This window comes from Cupressus sempervirens, chromosome 11 (genome assembly GCF_028749045.1).
Source record: "Cupressus sempervirens isolate cs-2001-9-10 chromosome 11, ASM2874904v1, whole genome shotgun sequence".
Lineage (NCBI taxonomy): Eukaryota > Viridiplantae > Streptophyta > Pinopsida > Cupressales > Cupressaceae > Cupressus > Cupressus sempervirens.
Window position 1 is genome coordinate 432,564,838 of NC_143128.1, and position 22,626 is coordinate 432,587,463.

The window sequence follows — 22,626 nt, forward strand, 5'->3', positions numbered from 1 at the left end:
CTTAGTTCAAAAAATCATTTCCTGTGTGATTCCTCCCACTCCAAGTTGATATTAATGACTTTTTCACCTTAAATGAACAAGTAATCACATACATCTCATATTATACGATTGGGACATTTGCACGATAATCTTATGCTATCATGTCTCACCTTGGCTTATATAATCAGGTCTCTCATACATTGCAAATTTATTATATTTGTATTTACATATACGGATACACTTTTGTTCGTGTTGTGTTCTCATTTCATTGTGCTTTCCATCAGGCTTCTAGATGTTGGCTGGCTATCTCCATAGGAAATTTTACAATCACAACATGTCTTCCACATTTAGAGCCAAATTCCAAGGTGGAAGGAACAACACAAAAGGATCATTTACTAAAACAGGAAATGACGTTCTAACTTAGTCCCCACCTTTGCATATTTTTTTGTTTAATGATGGAGTGCCCACTCATATACAAAATCCAAGTCCCTTATCATTTTGTTCGCTAATGAATTTGCGGTTGTCACCCTTACATTATTTATTGATTTGTCTATTTCAAGTTTATCATGGATGCTTCAGTAAATTAAAGAGTTGTCCAACTAATTTGCTTAGTTTTGGGATATAGAAGTGGCACATAGAAAGAGACATTTTACCTTTTGTATGACCTATAATAATTAAATGAACTAAGCAGCATTTGTAAGTTGCATGATGCTTGCAATATGAACTTACAGTCTGTAACTTGAGCTATTAAAAATTGAAGTAAAGCTGTTAATAGTAGTTCTACCTTAATCTAAAGTAACATTTCCCCACCATGCTAACCAAGATGAGGAGCAACAAGCTTCATCAAGTAGGGCCACAAACTAGATTCTAAAGAAAAAAGTGCTGCTTAAAAGAGAGTGATGTGGGCTAACAAATTAGATCATAATATTCAGTTCATCCATCTCCTGATCTGATACTGCTGCAAGATAAATTCCCTTAAACATCATGTTTTCATAACAGAAATTGTAAACTAGACATTCTTAGAAAACATGTCTAGTAAGTCATGGTTTCAGTTTTGTTAATGCAAATCTCTATGATACATGCTCTGATATAAAGAAATCTCTAATACAAAGGTGAAAGAAATGGAAATCAATGTTCCTATAAACTATAAACCAGACAACCTTCCTTATCAAGATTAGTACTTGCAAGTTAAATTGTACCATATGACCTTGAAATGGTATAATTTATATCAGAAAGCTATAACAATCACAATATTTTTTATCAATTCACAATGCGCAAGCCAGCCAACATTAATGTGTCTAGACATCTACTTCAAAGTTGCATATTTGTTTCCAAATAAGTGACTTACTAAAATGACAAGATGCTCTCACATCAGCTAAAAGGACATTTAATAATAAATTTCCTTCAAATATTACAGTCATCCTTTGGCAGTTGTTAAGATCATAAGTACACAGACAAAGGAAGCAGTCGAAACTCAACAAACTGTAAAACATATAGCCCATAGACATTCTGCCTGACCTGAATCCCCTTTCGCTGAATGCTTACATTATCCAGTTTCAAATAGAGAACAAAATTTCCTTATATTTGTAATAAGAAGGAATAGGTGCTTTTTCTAACTTAAAATATTTGATCGCATGCTGCTAATTGGGTCTGAAGTCTTTGATTGTCCTCTAATAAGCGATCATATTCAAGGAGAATGTCCTCCGCTTGTTTCTGGAGAGCTTTAGCAGTGGTTTCAGCATCATACACTTCCTTTCCCTTCAACTCTAATTCCAATGTCAACTTCTGCATTTTCTGCATCAATTCAGATTTCTCATCCTTCAACAGCTTCACCTCCCAAGAACTTTTGTCCACTTTCTGCTCTTTGAGACATGTGTATTCTTCTTGGAAGCTTCTAGCTTGCTTTTTATACGAGTCCACATTTGCCCTAAGTGCACCTAATTCCCGAAGATGGTGATGCAGTCGATCAATGGTTAATGCAAGAAACAATGTAAAACCTGTAAAGAACACTGAAAATAATAGCATCATTGTCATAAAATATTCGTGTCTGTGCCATCTGCATATGCACTTTGAGTAGATCTTGGTTCTTGATATTAAAAATCTGCTTAATTACTAATTAAAAAAATAGAACATCTAGCACTACCATCTTTGTGCCAATGTGGGATGCTCAATTCATGTAGCCTCTCTTATTCATTAGCATATTTGAGAGAGATTAAACACAAGCCATATATCCAGGTGAGACATTCAACTTACATTATTGAGATGAAAAAAATGTAATGCAATTGTCCTGGTCACAGGGAATCTATGTCACACATGGATGCGTCCCTTGAGTTGGCTGATGCATTGCCTCATTCCCTGGCAAAAGACAAAGGGGAATATATTTTATACTTAGAAGAAGCTGGTACTCCAATGTAACATTTCCCGTACACTTGGAATATATCTCCAGTAGACAACAAATTATATAACCTATGGCACTGTTGTAAAGGATAAAAAGATAACCTGGAGGATGACACGTGTACAGATGCAGATAATTGGAATGACAAGGGATTGATGAGACTCTGAATTCTTATGATGATGTTAACAGTGGCACAGCTGACTCCTAAGCATTCTTTCGTTGTCTACAGACCAGGGGAATGAGATCAAGTATTGCACCTGGCTATTAATGTACTCTAATGTTAAAAAAAATTATATTTTTACAGGTTTCCAAGAGGGAAGTACAAGGCGGCATGAAGATACATTTCTGGTATAACAAGGAAACAGAAAATTTTATACATATATAAAGAAACTGTTTTAAAATATATATTGAGGATCGTCAGTTCTATATTTAAGCTGTAAAACATTATTATTTGTAGTAAGTGCTGAACTTAAATAAAGATAGAATCTATGACATTTAATGCTAAAAAAAGAATGTTCAACATTAACCATTGAAAATTGATATGCTCACTGAAATATGAAGATCAAATTGCAAACACAAATACGGCTTGTTTTATATATGAATGATAGTGAAAACATTTGTTCAAAACTGCCCCCCTTGTTTCCTATTTTTTCAAGTTTTACAACTATAATTTAAAACAATAGTTGACATTTTGAATCGCAGGACATCGTCAATGTATTCCCATCAGATTGGAGATATCCCTTGATGTCTTAGAAATGTCAAGACATCCCAAGATACTGTAACCTAACTCTCATAGTATTGTACACATCCCTAGTTCCTGTGACAGATAAATTTGAAAAACAAGGTTAACACAAAGGGGATGTTCACTTTGCATCTAGAACAGCCCCTGAGAATAGGGATACCTCATAATGGAACACTGATACTATTATTAGCTCATAATGGTGTTCTACAATTGTATAATTCTGCTTCTTCATGTCTATTGTTATTATCAAAAAGGCTTTTTTTTTACAATTTTCTCGCATGTTTATATGTTCTGACTAATTTGATTACAAATTATGATAGATATGCATTTGGTATCCATGCTGGATATTTATAAAATAATAAAAAATGTCTTTTTTACAAATAGCTATGGTGTGTGCAACTTGATAATTGGTGACATAACAAAACTCACCCTATAATGTGGATGTATAGAGCATCTTGAATAAGCATAGCAGCTATTCAAAAACACTCCTCTAGGGAGATCAACAAAATGAGACTTTGAGCACGTCATTGTGTTGAAAGGCACTAGGCCCGTCATCACTACTCCTCATTGCTGTTGTGAGGTTTTTACACCATCACCCCATTCCAAATGGTCACCCCCACTTTTTGCTAGTAGGGTCAGGTTGTAGAGTACATTTGACAATAATTCAAGATGTCAGATGTAGACTCAGAGTTATAAAAAAATGATTAAATTTCGCTGTCTAAGAGATTGGAATAAAAAATAGAAGTTGGGCTAGGAAGAGTTGAATCAACCTAACTATGATTTTGGAGCTGAGACTTGTCTTCGTTCCCGTGGTTTTGGTGTTGAAACCTGTCTATGTTCCCTTTGAAATGAGCTGAGACCTCTCTTCATCCCCTCTGATTTTGAGTTGGGCCTCTCTTGTGGTCCCATCCAAACTCATCTCATCTCAAATTTAAGATAAGAGGAAGCATCCTCTCGTCTCATGATTGAATAAAGGAAGAAAGAAGGCATAAGCAGGGGGATTAAATTTTAAATTTACCTTTAGAAGATGAACATTTTAGTAATTAAACCTTGCATTGAGCTTTGGACTATAAATATAATAATATTAAGCAAGCGGAGATAGATTTTAATGGCATTAATTGGGATGGAAAATTATTTCAAATTAATGTAAGACCCGATTTACATCTACTTTTAAAAAAAATAAAAAAATCAATAACTAATAAAAATAAAAAAATTTGAGATGAGAATAAATTTACCTTGAGTTTGCAAAATATGGATTGGCTTTTAAAATGAACAATTAATACATCCATTGTGGCATCAAATTTACCCAAATGGCATTAATTTTAACAAATGGACAATTGAGATTAATGGAAAATAAATCATAGACGACAATGAATTAGATATTTCCCAATCAATTTAAGTTGTAAAGGATCATTCAAATTGATTTATTGAAGGACTCTTTTAATATAAATAATTAGAATAGATTTTAAATAAGGAAATTAACATAAAAAATTAATGATGCTAATTATTATTGGTTATAAATGAATTTGGAGATAAGAGATGAGAATTGGATTTGCATTACCAAATTAAATTTTGTTATTGGAAATTAAAAATAGCCAGTTTGCAATGATATTCTAAGTCTTACTAACTTGATATGTTGACATTATGATTTAAATTTTTACAATTATTTACAAATGGTGGTTTGCCTTGCAAGTTAAGGTGGTGAGAGGGCATAGGCCCGCATGGCCTTTTTCTGATTGGTTCTTGCTTGCAATTGAATTGTGTCATTGGTCCGCTCGGTATTGCTTCTTCTACGAGTGTTCTTTTCTCATTGGTCAACTTGTCATTGCATCTTATCTAGTTGTTATGCATTGGAATTTTCTTATTAGCCCATGAAGGCAATGTAATTTTCTAATTTGCTCACAAGGTGGTGCTTGATTGTAATTGGGTGGGCATTTTACATTTTTAGCTATGGTTATGGAAACCCTAATTAGGGCTTATGGGGAACAATCTTGATCCTTGGTTTTACAAAATCTTGGCGATTAATTATTTTTGAAGCCAATATATAAAGCCTTTCTCACATCATTTGTAAGTGAGTTATGTTGGAGAATTGTTGCCAAGTACTACCAGAATTGTTCTTTATTCATTGGTGTCCTTTCATGGTGAATATAAATGATCATTTTGGAGTATTGCATGATTCTTTGCGTCTCTTGCTTAGAGTATGATTTCATTTCATGTTGTTTAGAAGTAGTTTACTTCAGTGAAAGAAATTGTAGATGTTTACTTGCTTGACTCGACAAATCGGGGTCACTGGCTTCTTTTTTATGGTAGGTGTGCCTTGTACAGTAAGTCAATGATTGAAAGCACTCAACTTCAATTGATATGAAATCTCTAGTTTGCGTTCATTTGATGGGATTTAATAGGATATATTGATGTGAAAATCATTTGAGTGTTCCTTAGAAGCTTGAACTTGGCGAGTGGTGTCGTTGATCACACTACATCTAGTAGAGTCCATGTCCATCCATAATTCCTTCCACTCATAGTTAGGAGTAGGAGTAGTAGAATTAAGTTTAAGATGAAAAGTATGTTTGAAGATCAAAACTATATTTTCATTGCACATTGTGAAGCTATATCTTAATAAGTGCAAGAGTTTATATCCATTGAATGAATAGCATAAGTCCCCTAAGTGATTGATTACTAGCAAATCACATTTTTTCACGAAAAGTGTAACCACAATAGAAGGAACCTTGAAGTCATTCCATGATCTTATGTTGCAATCTTAGCATGAGGGATGACCTTATATCAAGAGAGGATTAAGTATTTGGTGTTTCGTCCCGAAGCATTGAGTATTTGATGTTGTGGGTTGCAATGGAACAAAAACTCACATCAACAATTACCAACTTAGGAGATATAATGCAGAAATTGAAAAAGTCATCATGTAACTACTGGAAATGGCAAACATCAAACCCAATTTAAATCTCTTTGCTTCCTTTGTGGTTTTGGTAAAGAAAAACAATGGCACAATGCAGATATGCATCAATTGCTGCACATTATGAAGAACTAATACCCCATTACCAAGTTCGATAAATCAATATATGAGCTTGGTGGACTAGTTTATTTCTCCAAAACAGATCTTAGATCACGCTACAATCATATGAGAGTCTATGAAGAGGGTATTCACAATGCTATTTTTTCATGCTGCTACAAGTATAAATTTTTGGTCATATATCATTTGGTTTTATAAATACTCCAACTTCCTAGCTATGCATGAATCAGATATTTGACAAGCAAGCAAAAAGATTTTTTCTTGTTTTCTTTGACAACACTTTGATATACGATAAAACTTGGGAAGAGCACCTATGACACATTGATGAAGCATAGGGAATTTTAGATACATAAATGATGTTTCGCTATGACAAAGATCTTGTACTAGGTTACATCATCAATCAAAGGTAGTGTCAGTGGATATCAAGAAGATCAAAGCAATTTGAGATTGGCCTTCCCAAATGACCTTGACAACCTATGAGGATTCTTCAATTTTGCATCTATTATAAGCATTTTGTTAACGGTTTTTTTCAACTAGCCACACCATTAACTGACCTAACAAAGAAGAGATTTTTTGCATGGACTGAGAATACATAGTGAGCATTTAACAAACAAAAAGAAATAATGAGCTTATATCCTACGTTAATGATTCTATAATTTTTCTTTTCGCATTGGAATAATATGCATCTAGATAAAAAATTGGGGCCATGCTCATTCAAAACAAGTACCTAGTTTCTTTTCAAAGTCAAAAACTCACAAAGGTGAAAAGACAATTCTCCTTATATAATAAGAAAATGCAAGCCATCATGAATACATTGGTCAAGTTCAAATAATACTAGGTGAGTGGTCATTTTGTAGTCAAAACTAACCACTACAGTTCGAGATATTATCACAATTAGGAGGATCTCTATGAGCAGCAACAAAAGTAGGTGAAAACTCCAAGAATATATTTTTGATATTGAGTACGTCAAAGCGAAGAAGAATGTTGTTGCTAATGTGTTATCCAAATGACCGAAACTATGTTCCATGTGTCATATCTCAACAGATTGATATGATGAAACCATAAAAGAGTATGCCAAGAATGTGTTTGCGTGTGAGAAGGGAAGTTGCCCAATGACAATAACATTATTTGCAATGAAGTCATTCTCTATGTGGGAAGAGTCTTCTTGGTAGAAAAATCAAGGATGATGAGAAAGATTTTACCATAAGTTCATGATACTCACCTTGGTGGGCCACCTTGGGTATTTCAAGATCTGCAAACAGATCAGAAAAAGACTCACAACAAAGTAACTTGAGGATGATATCCTCACCCATATGAAAGAATACACCATTTGTCAAAATAATAAAACAAATAATAAATTTTCAATAGTTCTTTGATAGCCCTTGCCCATCCTGAAGCAAATATGGAAAAGTAAGAACTATGTGATGTTGTGGACAGACAAATGAAGTTTGCACATTTCTACAAATTTCAAGATGCCACAAGTGGTCGAATCTTCAAGAAAGTGATGAAACTCCATGGACTATCTAGTAGTTCAGTGAGTGATGGAGACAATTTCATGAGTTAGTTTTGGCAGAAAGTTGATGTTGTTGATCAACAAAAGACTTGGATCAAATGACTCAAGGTAACATTTTCATGGCCTTATAAGAGTATGAAGATTGAAGCTTTATTAATCTCATTCTAGCAGATAATAGGGTATTGGGAGAAAGTGGCATGATTAAAAAAAGACCAGATATTTTTAAGTCACTCAAGAATAATAACTCTAGCAAGCTAAAACCCTATAGAAGATTTATGCAAACAAGCATAGGATTGAAAAACAATTGATAGGGGGTCACAATTTTTATAAGATTGTATCCATACAAGCAATTTTTCTTGAAGTCAAGCGGGTCTGGAAAACTCAAATTGTGTTTACATGGACCTTATCAAATCCTATGAAGGATTGATAATGTGGCTTGAGTTCGAGCTATGATGAAAATCACTAGTGTAGAACTAATGCAAAGAAGATCAATAACACACAACACATAGATTTACATGGAAAAGTAATGCAGTCAAGCTCAGAGAATCTCCAAAGGAGAAGTCCAAACCTTGCAAGTAGAGATGTCATACCAAAAAAAATACTCAAACACAACAACAAACAAGAGCATTGACAGAAGAAGCAATTATATCATCATCAAGTTGGTCTGCAAATGCAAATACTACATTGGTATTGTCAATATACAACCGATAACAAGTCAGATAAATTCACTCTCCTCATCGACATGCTTGCAGTTGATCATCCCTCAAACTAATATAGCTACAACAAATCTCAATGCCTCAGTTGCTTCTACAGATCACTAATCAATCCTTCCTCGTCCTTTTTCTATTGAAACAAGAAACCCTACCCTACTTATATACAAGATCGCCAGCCACAAATCAGCTTATCCGATTATAGATCCCAAGACTGAGGAAACATATAACAAGCAAATGAGTCAGACCCAAATCCATAAGAACACTCTCAATAAAATGCATCATGTTGTGTGAACACACAAGAGGGTTGACCACATGAAAAATAACAACATAGAACAATGTGTTAATTGGCATCACGTGTCGTAAATCTCCATCACAAGCCAAATCTCGTGACCACCATCATTATAAAGAGAGCCAAAATAGGAATAGATTGATCATAATAGAACTTCATCTGGAGAATCATCAAAATAAGATGTCAAGTTAGACACAGGATCTCCACAGTGCCTAGACTACACCCCCAGGGCCACATATGATATCGAGCCAACTAGACCGATTGCTACATAAAACAACAACAAAAAAATGTCCAAATGAATAGTAGATAGACAAACTAAAGAGAAATCCTTTTAGGTAATGCAAGACAGCCATGACCCAAAGATGCTCCTACATCAAACACCCCAGATGGATAAGATATTCCATAAGAGGAACTTATGAACATCTAATCGGTTTCATGATATAAACCCCATGTTCATATCCCCTTCATCAAAATGATTGTGGTAATTGTGAAAATGACTACTCCCACTATTGTTGATGAAATTGCTCGCCACAACTATACTTAAAACAATTTCCTCTCTCATATTTCTTTCTACTACACTAATCTTTGTTTTGTGCCTTCATCCCATATTAATCTTTGTTGTTAAATGTCAAGAAATGATCCGGTTGCATAACCTCACCTCTCAATTCCTTCAATGAATTCTCTAGCTTTCATTTCTTACAAGATTTTGTTTCTCATCCAACACCATTCCTTCAATAACCTGTCATAACCTCATCCATTTGTCACCAGTCCTCAACTCCATCAATTCATACTCATTCATCGAATTCTTCAACAACTACACAACCTAGGTAACATTCTTAGTTACCTGTTGTAAATCCATCACCTTTTGTCCCAATGCAGTTTGATCTCCTAAGGTGTAAGTCCTCATCATACTTATAGTCCTACCTTTCATGCTTTCCTCCTGTCGTTCCCAAAACCACAGATTGGAATCCTACGAGCCTTGCCAACTCGATGCTAGGATATCCAACCGATTATGGCCGACTTAACAGAATTGATCGATGCAATCCAAATCCCCTACACTTCTGGCTTTGCAAAACCAAGGTGGGTGTGCCTAATCCTGAACAAAACACTTAAGCCCATGATGCTTATAGCAAATTGGTTAGAATACAAATGCAACGAAAGTTTTCCAAACGGCAAGGATTACAAAATACTTTAAACTTACAAATTATGAAGTGAGAATAATCAACAAATATATGATTTTTTTTTAAATAGGAATAAGTATAGATTAGTGCAACAAATGAATATATTAATTTTCCAAAAAAAAGTTACGAAATAATTGCCTGCATGTAACAAACAAATTCTTATAACTAAATCAAAGACATCTTAAGATCTAATAACTTCTAACATTTATAAAAGTAATTGATTCCATTTCACATGACAATGACTTCTTTTAACAATAACAGAAAGTAACTGTAATAATATTCGGTACAACGACTTTAACTAGTCTAACTGTAATCATATTTAGCTGAAAATAGAGCAATGACTATCTTTCTTAAATGAAAATATACATATTGTTATTCAAATTTAGGTGACAATTAACTAAAGATGACTATCTAACGTCCATGCTAAATGATTAACAAGCATCAAGAAGATTGGAAAACATACACTATTATCGAATGATCCTTTATTTGGTTGTGCAAGCTTTGGCATTGGTGAGAGGAGAAGCATTAACATAGGCTTAACCTCCCAACCCAGAACCATACTTATCCCTACACATCCTAACATATTAGAACGGCCCTCCCTACCTCAAGATCGGGCTTGGGATGATGTTCTTTAGTCCAGCCATCCAAGCTATTGAATGGTTTGAGTGCCCAATCAGTTATACCTATACAATTAATGTTAGGGACATCAAGTGATCATAGAATGGCACATATGCCTATAAGCTACCTTGGCCAAGGATTTCCGATGGGTGCATGGACCCGATCACCACCACTCAACTTGACAATAGATTCCAATATTAAGATATTAAGCATTTCATTATTAAGATATCCTTCTTGTTTCTTTGCAGGTTCACTCCACCTCTTCACCATTTCATGGCTTCCTTGCCAGTGAATCCTAGGTGCCTGAAAGACTGTGAACATTTGTTTTATTTGCACCTCTTCACCATTTGATGGCTTCGTCGCTAGTGAATCCTAGGTGCCTGAAAGATTATGAACATTTGTTTTATTTACACCTCTTCACCATTTCATGGCTTCATTGCCGATGAATCCTAGGTGTTAGATAATTAAGAGTATTTTGTTCTTTATGTCCTAGATTATGATAACATGGGGTTATTGATGATGGTTCATACAATCATTAAAAGATCCTACAGCTACCATTTGATTTCTTAATTGGTGTTTTAAATTACAATGATATTACAAAAAGATCTTAATGAGAGACTATGAAAACTGCAAGAGGCCAACAGCAAGGCATCGTGTAGTAATCTCAGTCCTAACATTGTATAGCCGGCTGCAGCCGGACTTATATTCAGAAAAGAAGTATGAATTTCGAAGGCAAGCATTTATAACTTGAGATGTATGTGCTTGAGGATCCGACTGGTATGTGGCTCCTCCCAACCTCTAGTCGAAACTCCTACTCCACTTATTTGTATCGCCTACTTGATTATGGCTAGACTCGGAGGTTGCAAGTATTGACGAAAATTAGGGAAGAATAGTATGAAATTGGCTTGAGCAGAAGGAATGTATGGATTCGGCTTGGAATGTATGGATTCGACTTGGAATGTATGGACTTGGCTTGGAAGAATGAAAATGTAGTAGAATATAGGATGAGAGTTGTTGTCTTGGTTGATTCACGACTTCTCTTAAAAGACTAGTCGTGGCTTCTCGGCTCCCATCGGTTTCAAGAAGTCCATTTGAATTTTGATCACTGATTCGATTTTGAAAAAGAAAGAAAATGAAGGAAAAGAAATAAAGAAAAAATTGTAAAGAGGAGTTGAAGAGATTATAATTTCATTTACTATAATATATTCTTATATACATTCACGTAAGTATATCGATGAGGTGACATCATTAGATTATGTTACTATAATTTATTGGTGTCATTTCATTTTTATATTTATATGTTTATATGTAAGTATTTATTATAATGATATGATAAAAATTAATAAACATATCTCTTGAGGTATGTATTATATTTTAAATTAGAGTATTTTATCTTTTTCCTATATTGTTTTCTTAATAGCTCATGCAGGTCCCATAATGTAACCTGTGATCAAGTCATTGTATCCCTTCCAAAGAAGTCTAAGGTTCATACCTGTCGATCCTGATGACTGAACCAAGCGAACATCCCATTCTGATGATCCTGTTTAGCAATGCTTCCCCTCTCTTCAATCTTCTCCTGCAATCACCCATGAAAACACTTTCGCCATAATAATAATTCCATAGTGATTCATTATCAAACATATTAATCGTTATTTTAAATCAAACAACTGCTGATAACAGTTATAGGTTACTGACCATTTCATCAACAGTTAGTACAACGTATATAAATAACTAACTTATTTCACATGATCTTCGAAAAAAAATATAATTTGTTGAATCCAACAATTATGAACAATTTTAAAATTAGGGCAAAATTTGGGATGTAACATACCCTCCCCCTTCGATTTTTCATCGTCCTCGATGAACATAACAACAAAACTTTAAACAATACTTATTTAGTTTATATAGGAGGAAAAAAACTGTTCAGTTTCCAATTCCAAAGAAAAGATGAGGGTATTTTTGGAAATTTTATATGATAATTCTCCCCAGTGGCATTATCCTCTGCATACTAGTCCCACTGGACCTTGCATTGTGACACCTCCTGATTTCGAAAGTGTAGCTTACGCACCTCAAGTATTCTAAGTGGTCCTACCTCTACCACCCCTAGTTCTTACACATGTAATAATTTCCAATTGATAATATGATCATGGTGGGTAATGTACTTCTTAAGATAAGACACATGGAAGACATCATGCATCCTAGCAAGGGCTGGTGGTAAAACAATTCTATAAAAACTACTGGGTTCACAGCTTCCAGTACTTCAAAGGGTCCCACATACCTCAAGGCTAACTTGGCATTCTTACCAAACTTGATGGTCCTCTTTTGAGGTTTAACTCTTAATAATACCTTTTCTCCTATTGAGAATTCTCTAGGTGTTCTTGCATCTGCATAACTTTTCTGCCTGTCACTAGCTTCCTTCAATTTTTGATGAATTTGGATTATCTGTTCTTCCATTTCCTTAAGCATTTTGGGTCTAACAATGACTCTGTCTTCCAACCGATTCCAACTCACAACAGTTCTACATTTACGGCCATACAAGGCCTCAAAAGGAGCCATTTTAATAGTGGACTGATAGGAATTTTTATATGCAAATTCTAAAAAGGGTAAGTATATTTCCCACTGGTATTGTCAGTCTATACAATATACTCTCAGAAGATCTTCTAATACTTGATTCACTCTTTCTGTTTGACCATCTATCTCAGGATGATAAGCTGAACTAATGTTTAATTTAGTGCCCAATGCTGAAAATAATGTTTGCCAGAATCTAGAAGTTATCCTAGCATCCTTATCTGAAATAATTTTCTTTGGAATTCCATGCAATCTAAAAATTTATTTTATGAATTTATGAGCAATTTCTGGTACTCCATCTGTTAGATTCCCTGGTATAAAATGAGCAACCTTTATCAATCTATCAACCACGACCAAAATGGTATTGTGTCGATTCCGTGTCATAGGTTATCCTTGTAAAAAATTCATGGAAATTATCTACCATTACCATTCAAGTACCTCATTAGGGTGCAAAAGAACCGCTAGGTATCGATGTTCTACCTTTACTCTCTAGCATTCTAAAAAACCTACGAGAAACTTTGTTATCTCCCTCTTTATCCCTTTCCAAAAATATAGGAATTTTATATCGGATAGCATTTTTGTTACTCCTGGGTGTCCTAAATATGGAGTTGAATGAAATTATTCCAAGATCAGTCTTTGGAGTTCAGGGTTGTTAGGTACATAAATCCTGTCATGATATCTTAGTAATCCATCCTCATCTAAACTAAACTCTGAATACTTAGAATTATGTGGCTCCCTAATAAGAGCTAGGCTGATTTCTGCATAAAACTCATCATGTTGTAAGTTTTGCAAAATCTAGTCTTTTAATCTGAAGTTTATAGTAGCCATTGTAGAGATGTGCCTTCTCCTACTTAGGGCATCTACCACTTGGTTTTCCTTGTCTTTAATATAACTTATGTTGAATTCATAGTCTGCTAAAAATTCTAGCCATCTTCTTTGTCTAGCATTTAAATTTGGTTGGGTGAAAATATATTTCAAACTGTGATGATCGGATCAAAATTCAAAAGGTTTTCCAATTAAGTAATGTCTCCACATTTGTAGAGCATGTACAATAGCTACTAATTCGAGATCATGGGGTGCAGAATTTTGTTCATAATTCTCCAATTTCCTAGATTCATAAGCAATAACATGTTCATCCTGCATTAACACAACTCCTAATCCTTCTCCGGATGCATTTGTTATAACTATGAACTACTTTTGTGGATCAGGTACCTTTAATATGGGTGTTGCAATTAGTTTCTCTTTCAAATAATCAAAGGCTAATTAACCTTTTTCTGTCCAAATGAATTTCTTTCCTTTCCTCTTAAGTGATGTGATCGAATAAACTATCCTTGAGAAATTTTAGATAAATTTTCCATAAAATCCTATTAATCTCATAAAGCTTCTAACTTCTAACACATTTCTAAGTATAGGCCATTCCTTAATTGGTTTTATTTTTTATGGATCTACGGCTATGCCCTGAGCTGATATAATGTGCCCTAAATATTGCATTTCCTTTTCATAAAAAGTGCACTTCGACAATTTTCCATAAAATTTATGTTCTCTTAATCTTTTGCAAAACTATTTCCAAATGCCTTTGATGTTCTTCCTTGTTTTTAGAATGGATTAGAATATCATCTATAAAGACCAACACAAACTTATCCAAGCAGTCTTAATATATGTTATTCATTAAGTTCATAAAAGTTGTTGGGGCATTGGTCAACCCAAATGGCAATACTGTAAATTCGTAATGTCCATACCTAGTTTTGAATGCAGTTTTGTGTATATCTTCGTCTTTTATACGAAACTGGTGGTAATCTGACCTCAAATAAATTTTTGAAAACACTATTACGCCCTTCATTTGATCAAAGAGATCATCTATTCTAGGGAGCAGATACCGGCCTTTGATGGTAACTTTATTGAGCATTCTATAATCTATGAATAATCTCATGGTTCCGTCCTTCCTAACAAACAACACTAGGGCTCCCCATGGTGAGACACTAGGCTGGATCAGTTTCTTATCTAACATGTCCTATAGTTGGATCTGTAACTCCATTAATTCCGTGGTAGTCATCCTATATAGTGCCCGAGATATGGGTTCTGCTCCCAGTATCAAATCTATGGTGAAATCAAAGGTTCAAGAAGGGGGTAGCCCAGGGAGTTCTTTAGGAAACACATCTTGATAATTTTTTAGATAGGGATATTTTTCCTCAAAAGATTCCTTTAACTTTTCTCTGATTTCCCCATCCTCATAAATATAGTCATCTCCATAAGTGCTGATTTTAGGTTCTCTCATGTCCTCAACCTTGACTGCAAAAATCTCAAAGCCTTTTCTTCCATATTTCTTAAATTGCATTGTAGATATCTATTTTGATTTCATTTCATGTTTAACCCTTGTAATGCTTATCGATCTACCTCGATCATCCACACGGTTTACAGTTTTGGCAAGACAACCTACCTTGGCCTTATGTTCACTGAGCCAATTAATGCCTATGATAATGTCGTAAGACCCAAGAGGTGCTACATATAAGTTCAATTCCGTTGAAAATTTTGGAAAGTAAACCTGAGCCTCAAACAAACACTGCTCTACCTTAGCCCTTGACTAGTTTGCATATTCGACTATCCATGGTTTTGCCATAAAGCTAGATCCTTTTGGAAATCTACTTAATAGTCTAGGTGATATAAAACATTCAGAAGCTCCAATATCAATTAAAATGGAGACAGGATTTCCGTACATCTTACCTAGAGTTTCAATTGGGCCTATTTATTGTTCTGCTTGCCTATTATCTAGGGCTGCATGAATCCTTTGTTGAAAAACTACTTGTTGCAGAAGAGGTGATCGTTGTGGCTGATTGGTGGTTGGTTTGTTGGGGCATTTATTAGCAAAATGATCTCCACAAGTGAAGCACCCAAAAAGTGGTCCCTTCCTCTCATTATTCTTATTATTCTTATTTGCATTAAAATTATTTTTAGCATCCTTAACTCCATTTCCCTTTGACTTTGGTTTGCTGTACTTGAAGTCCTTAAACTGTCTTTTCTGAGGTCCAAAATCAGTACCTTCTGAATTCCAGTTTGTTTTCCTTTTATCGTCTCGAATCGAGTCATCCTTCTTGATTTTGTGCTCTTGCCGAACAACCTTCTCTAGAGCTTCCTCCATGATTTGAGGAGTGAGAACATCAACTGCTCCACCTATTCTGTTGTTCAAACCCATAATGAATTTCCTCACTTTCAGGTTGGTATCCTACTGATATGGTGGTACATACTTTAACAGTCAGGTGAATTTCTCCCAGTACTTATGTACTGACATATCTCCTTGATTCAAATTTTAAAAAAGGCATGTTTTTAATTAAATAAGGAAAAATGGGATGTCGAGTCTTCTTGCGGGGGTGTTTTACATACTTGCATCCTGTGCAATCATTCTAGAACTTTAAGGTTTTCATAGAAGGTAGTGTGCCCTAGGTTCAATGTTGAATGCTTTGATACCATATGTAACAAACGAATTTTTGTAACTAAAGCAAAGACATCTTAAGATCTAATAACTACTAACATTTATAAAAGTAACTGATTCCATTTCACATGACAATGACTTCTTTTAACAATAACCGAAAGTAACTGTAATAATATTCAGTAAAACTATTAACTAATCTAACTGTAATCATGTTTAGCTGAAAATAGAACGACTATCCTTCTTAACTGTAATTATGCTTAACTGAAAATATACATATTCTTATTCAAATTTAGATGACAATTAATTAAAAATGACTATCTAACATCCATGCTAAATGATTAACAAGTATCAAGAAGATTGAAAAACATACACTATTATCGAAGGATCCTTTATTTGGTTGTGCAAGCTTTGGCATTGACGAGAGGAGAAGCATTAACATAGGCTTAACCTCCCAACCTCGAACCATACCTATCCCTACACATCCTAACATATTAGAACAGCCCTCCCTACCTCGAGATCAGACTTGGGATGTTCTTCAATCCAACCATCCGAGCTACCGAGAGGTTTGAGTGCCCAATCAATTATACCTATATAACTAACGTTATGAACATCAAGTGATCATAGAATGGCACATATGCCTATAAACTACCTTGGCCAAGGATTTCCAATGGGTGCATGGACCTGATCACCACCACTCGACTTGATAACAGATTCCAATATAAGGGTGTGCATGAGCTATTAAACATTTCATTATTAAGATATTCATATCTGATTTCCTTCTTGTTTCTTTGCAGGTTCACTCCACCTCTTCACCATTTCATGGCTTCCTTGCCAGTGAATCCTATGTGCCTGAAAGATTATGAACATTTGTTTTATTTGCACCTCTTCACCATTTCATGGCTTCATAGTCGATGAATCCTAGGTGCCTGAAAGATTATGAACAGTTGTTTTATTTACACCTCTTCACCATTTCATGGCTTCATTGCCAATGAATCATAGGTGTTAGATAATTAAGAGTATTCTAGTCTTTATGTCCTGGATTATGATAGCATGGTTATTGATGATGGTTCATACAATCATTAAAAGATCCTATAGCTACCATTCAATTTCTTAATTGGTGTTTTAAATTATAATGATATTACAAAAAGATCTTAATGAGACTATGAAAACTCAAGAGGCCAACAGCAAGGCAACATGTAGTAATCCCTGTCCTAAAATTGTATAGCCGGTTGCAATCGAACTTATATTCAGAAAAGAAGAAGTATGAATTTCGAAGGCAAGCATTTATAACCTGAGATGTATGTGCTTGAGGATCTAACTGGTATGTGCCTCCTCCCGTCCTCTGGCCGGAACTCCTACTCGGCTTATTTGTATCGCCTGCTTGATTATGGCTAGAATTAGAGGTTGCAAGTATTGGCGAAAATTAGGGAAGAACAGTATGAAAGCGGCTTGAGCAGACGGAATGTATGGACTCGGCTTGGAAGAATGAAAACGTAGCAGAAAATAGGATGAGAGTTGTCGTCTTGGTTAATTCATGGCTTCTCTTAAAAGACTAGCCATGGCTTCTCGGCTCCCATTGTTTCAAGAAGTCCATTCAAATTCCGATCATTGATTCGATTTTGAAAAAGAAAGAAAATGAAGGAAAAGTAATAAAGAAAAAATTGTAAAGAGTTGAAAAGATTATAATTTCATTTATTACAATATATTCTTATTTACATTCACGTAAGTATATCGATGAGGTGACATCATTACATTATGTTACTATAATTTATTGTTGTCATTTCATTTTTATATTTATGTGTTCGTATGTAAGTATTTATTATAATGATATGATGAAAATTAATAAACATATGTCTTGAGGTATGTAATATATTTTAAATTAGATTATTTTATCTTTTTCCTATATTGTTTTCTTAATAGCTCATGCGGGTCCCATAATGTAACCTGTGATCAAGTCACTGTATCCCTTCCAAGGAAGTCTAAGGTCATACCTGCCGATCTTGATCACTGAACCAAGCGAACATCCCATTCCGATGATCTCGTTTAGCAATGCTTTCCCTCTCTTCAATCTTCTCCTGCAATCACCCATAAAAACACTTTCGCCATAATAATAATTCCATAGTAATTCATAATAAAACATATTAATCATTATTTTAAATCAAACAACTACTAATCATCTGATAATAGTTATAGGTTACCGACCATTTCATCAACAGTTAGTACAACGTATATAAATAACTAACTTATTTCACATGATCATGAAGAAAAAAAATATAATTTGTTAAATCCAACAGTTATGAACAATTTTAAAATTAGGGCAAAATTTGGGATGTAACACTGCGTATGGAATGCGAATTATGAAAAATATAAAGACCAATGTTGAAGGGCGATAGAGTCAATCTTATAAGTTTAAAACATACAACTTTATTAAATTTTACTCACATAAATAATAAACAATTTAGTAATCAAGATGTGAGAGATCAAATATATGGATGCAATTTTAAAATAGTCTAGAATGTAATTTAACTCCTATGGTTCAGAGACAAACCAAACATAGATTCGGAAACAATTAAATCTAAGAAGCCGGATTCATTCCCTGTTGCCTAAATTTGGGTCTGGGTCTGAATTCGCCCCTGGGTCCGTTGCGGATCCTTGCAAGGTCCTTAGTTTGGATTGTGGGTTCGTCAGGGTCCTTGCTAGAGCGAACCTAGATGAACCCACAACGAAACTGGGGCTAAACAACTTTAAAGAATGTGTTTTTTTAATTGTTTTCTTAATTAACTCTAAAAGGAACTTAATAAAAAACATTTCACTCATCTAATCTCTTATGTTGAGGAGGATGATGATATAGCAGCATAAGGGACTAGTGGAACCAGTTTGGGTTCCAATGATGAGGATCTGGATATAGTTGCAGTTGGGCATGAAGCCATTGGTCTCTTATTTTACGATGATCCATTTGACCCTTGAAGGGCATTGATAAACTACTAAACACTTGTCATCTATCATCATGTTTCAAACTTTATTATTTGATGAACTAGTCTTTGTTTTGCAATTTAGTAATTCAATGTATTATTTGATGAACTAGTCTATGTTTTGCAATTTAGTAATTCAATGTATAATTTTTTTACAATCATGAAGATAGGTTAATGAGCGAGTATTTAATGTTTATCGTTGACATTTGGCATTGATCAATGATCAAGCAACAATTTTTCATATTGTGAAATGACTTTGTTTTGCAACTATGCATGTTTCTCTTGTGTGTCTATGTGTGTATATATATTATATATACTCACAAACCCACCCACAAACCCAAATGGGAAAAAAAAAAAATTGCCTGAACACACACGAACCCAAACCTAGAACTCGAATTTGTCCCCGAACCCAAATCGGCAACTTAGAATTAAATATTTCACAATATCTATGATGTTCGATTTTAAAATGCTATAAGTGTATCTATCATATAAATTATTTATAAAATTAAAAATAATAATTATAAAGGACAAAACTCTATGATGTACTTTAACTCCTATGGTTCGGAGACAAACCAAATATAGATTTGGAAATAATTAAATATTTCATAATATCTATGATGTTCGATTTTAAGATGTTATAATTGTATCTATCATATAAATTATTTATAAAATTAAAAATAAAAATTATAAAGGACAAATTCTATAATATTTTAACTCTAAAGCTTTCATAAAAATAAAATAAAATAAATATTTCATACTGATCGTGCCGAAAATAAAATTGCACTAGAGACACTCTTTACGGATGATCCATCCAATGCAATTTGACTCCAGAATCACATATAAACATATTTACTCAATAATACGGAATTCACGAGCTTAGCTCAAAAATTCATTCATTTGCCAACAAAAGAATGTAATATATCAAAAGCTTATATGGTAAAAATTTTGTATATGAATGTAAACAAATTGTTGTCCACTCTTCCTTTTGTATTCTATATTCATAGATGTTAGAGGGGTATCGGGTACATTACAAAGCATCATACCCCTTCATAACAAATAACCAAACAACATAAACACAAAACTTTAGTACAATTTGTGACTTAGAGATTTTATAACTTCATTTTTCATTTTTCATATTCTTAAGTGAATTGTAACTAGTATATTATTTATTAATAGAAAATGACTATTCATCAAAAAAAAAAAAAAACTTGATTTTAATAATCTAGCCGACTATGGAAAAAATGGAATTCTCGTGCTCCATATCCGTGGTTTCTTTCTCCTTCATTGCACATCACAGACCTACAACCAAAACAAAATAACATTAGAGACGTAAAATATTAATCAAAGCTCTTTAACTATTGATGCAAATCTCCTTGCTCCAACGGCTCTATAGGACATGGAAGCCAAGAATTCAACCATCGAGCATATTGATCTTGCATTCATCTGTTGGGTATCATTCTAAAGACGTTATTATCAAATATCGCTCACCTTTAGCTCATTTTAATCAATTCTCTTTTATTTAATCCTATCTTTTATGATAAACATCATCTGTGATTTAGAAAGCAGTCGCTCATTTATTTGCATATTAGGTCTCTACCAATCATTTTTATTTGCTCCTTTTATTATTGCTCATACGTGGTGGTTATTTTGTATAGGTCTCTTTTGATTCCTAAAGGCACAAAAATCTAGCGTGGATGGTCATTGCTAATCGTTTGAGCCTTTAATCTATCAATTTGTGCCATGCCATATTCCCGTGACATCTAAATTTGATAGGCTTTTGAATTCAATTTATCTCTGACCTATAGCTATCACGATGCATTAATAGATGGTTTCCGTCAAAATGAGAAACCAGGTTGGGCATAATTTTTAACAACATATTTCCTTATACCCGTAGCTTCCAATCTCCTGTTCAAACAACTTGTCTTTCATCCATATATCTTTCTATGCTTGGTTTGACCCTCGATGGCTCTCTTTCATTATTGCTACTGAATATGTCTTCAATATTTATAATCTTGGACGGCATTACAAGATTTCCATTGCGGGTGAGAGGAATGCTTGTGACTTCCAACAAAAGCCAAAAATCTTCATAATCTGAATGTGCTCGCTGGTTCCTATATGGTACCTAATCAATTCACATGGTCTCCATGTATGTATATACTGCCATCAATGATTTATGTGATATGGCAAAATATATATCTAGCTGCTTTAATATTCGCTGCATACTTCAAACACGTGCGATTTGACAGCATACAGTAGTTTTCGTCCCTATGCCCGATCCCATAACAAAGTCTTAGGGCCCCTTTGGTTGGTGGAATATAAATTAAGTATTGGCATTCAAAATGCTGGCTTTGGGATTTTGGAATTTGGAATCCAGATTATGATTAGGGAATTCAATTTGGGATTGTTTGGTTGACCAAGAGTTCATTGTGAGAACATAGATTTCCTTCGTTTGGTTGCACATTGTGGAATTGGAATACTAGCCAAAATAACATGCAAAATAACACAATTAAATGATTCTTGCATCTTGGAATTACAAGATAATTTGTATCCTCTAATGATTTAGAAATCTAAAAAATTATTGTCTCTCATTGTAACCGGAAAAAAATCTTTTTCACTTCCATTGTGGATCTAAAGGCAGATCATCCCCAATTTAAACTGTAAAAATGAAATAAATCTCTTTTCATTTCTATTGTGACTAATTGTGATTCTCACTAGCACCGCCATTGCCACAGCTAAAGCTTTAATTGTGTTTCAACTGGTCTCCCACCGAATCATTAATGCGCACCCAAATGATTTCCAAAACACACGTCAAAATGACCTTTCTTCTCCTTCACAATGAATGCAAGTGGGCAGAAACAAAATTCTCCACCATGAAAATAGAGAGCAAAAGGACAAATTGAAGGTAGATTCTCAACTAGGTGCCAAGTTCCTCGTTTTCACAACATCCGTGCTTCGCCTTTTCAAACGGAGAAACATTAATTACTAGATTGTGGATCTGGTGGAGAATGACGCTAATAATTGGTCAGCTCTAAAAAATACCTTCTATATATTGATGGAATGAATCAACCACCAAACGCAGCAAACATATGAGCAAGAAATAGCAAAAAATTTTCCCCCAATTTAAAAAAATTAAATTTCAAAAATTTGTACAAAAATAGGTGCCCCCAAATGGGCATCTGGATGTCAAACCCAATTAAATTTTAC

The 22,626-nt window shown here is 34.2% G+C and overlaps 1 protein-coding gene across 2 annotated transcripts in view; it reads right to left on the reverse strand.

Moving 5' to 3' along the window:
* Window positions 1-1,182: 1,182 nt before the first annotated feature.
* LOC149530276 (uncharacterized) overlaps window positions 1,183-22,626 on the reverse strand; it is a 79,566-nt gene continuing 58,122 nt past the window's right edge. Inside the window, exon 2 of one of the 2 annotated variants that reach the window (XM_089809366.1) lies at window positions 1,183-1,976. In XM_089809366.1, the coding sequence (XP_089665492.1) occupies window positions 1,597-1,976 (380 nt within the window). In that variant the 3' untranslated portion in view covers window positions 1,183-1,596. Of the gene's footprint in view, window positions 1,989-22,626 lie in introns of both variants that reach the window. The other variant, XM_089809365.1, reaches the window with a different exon arrangement.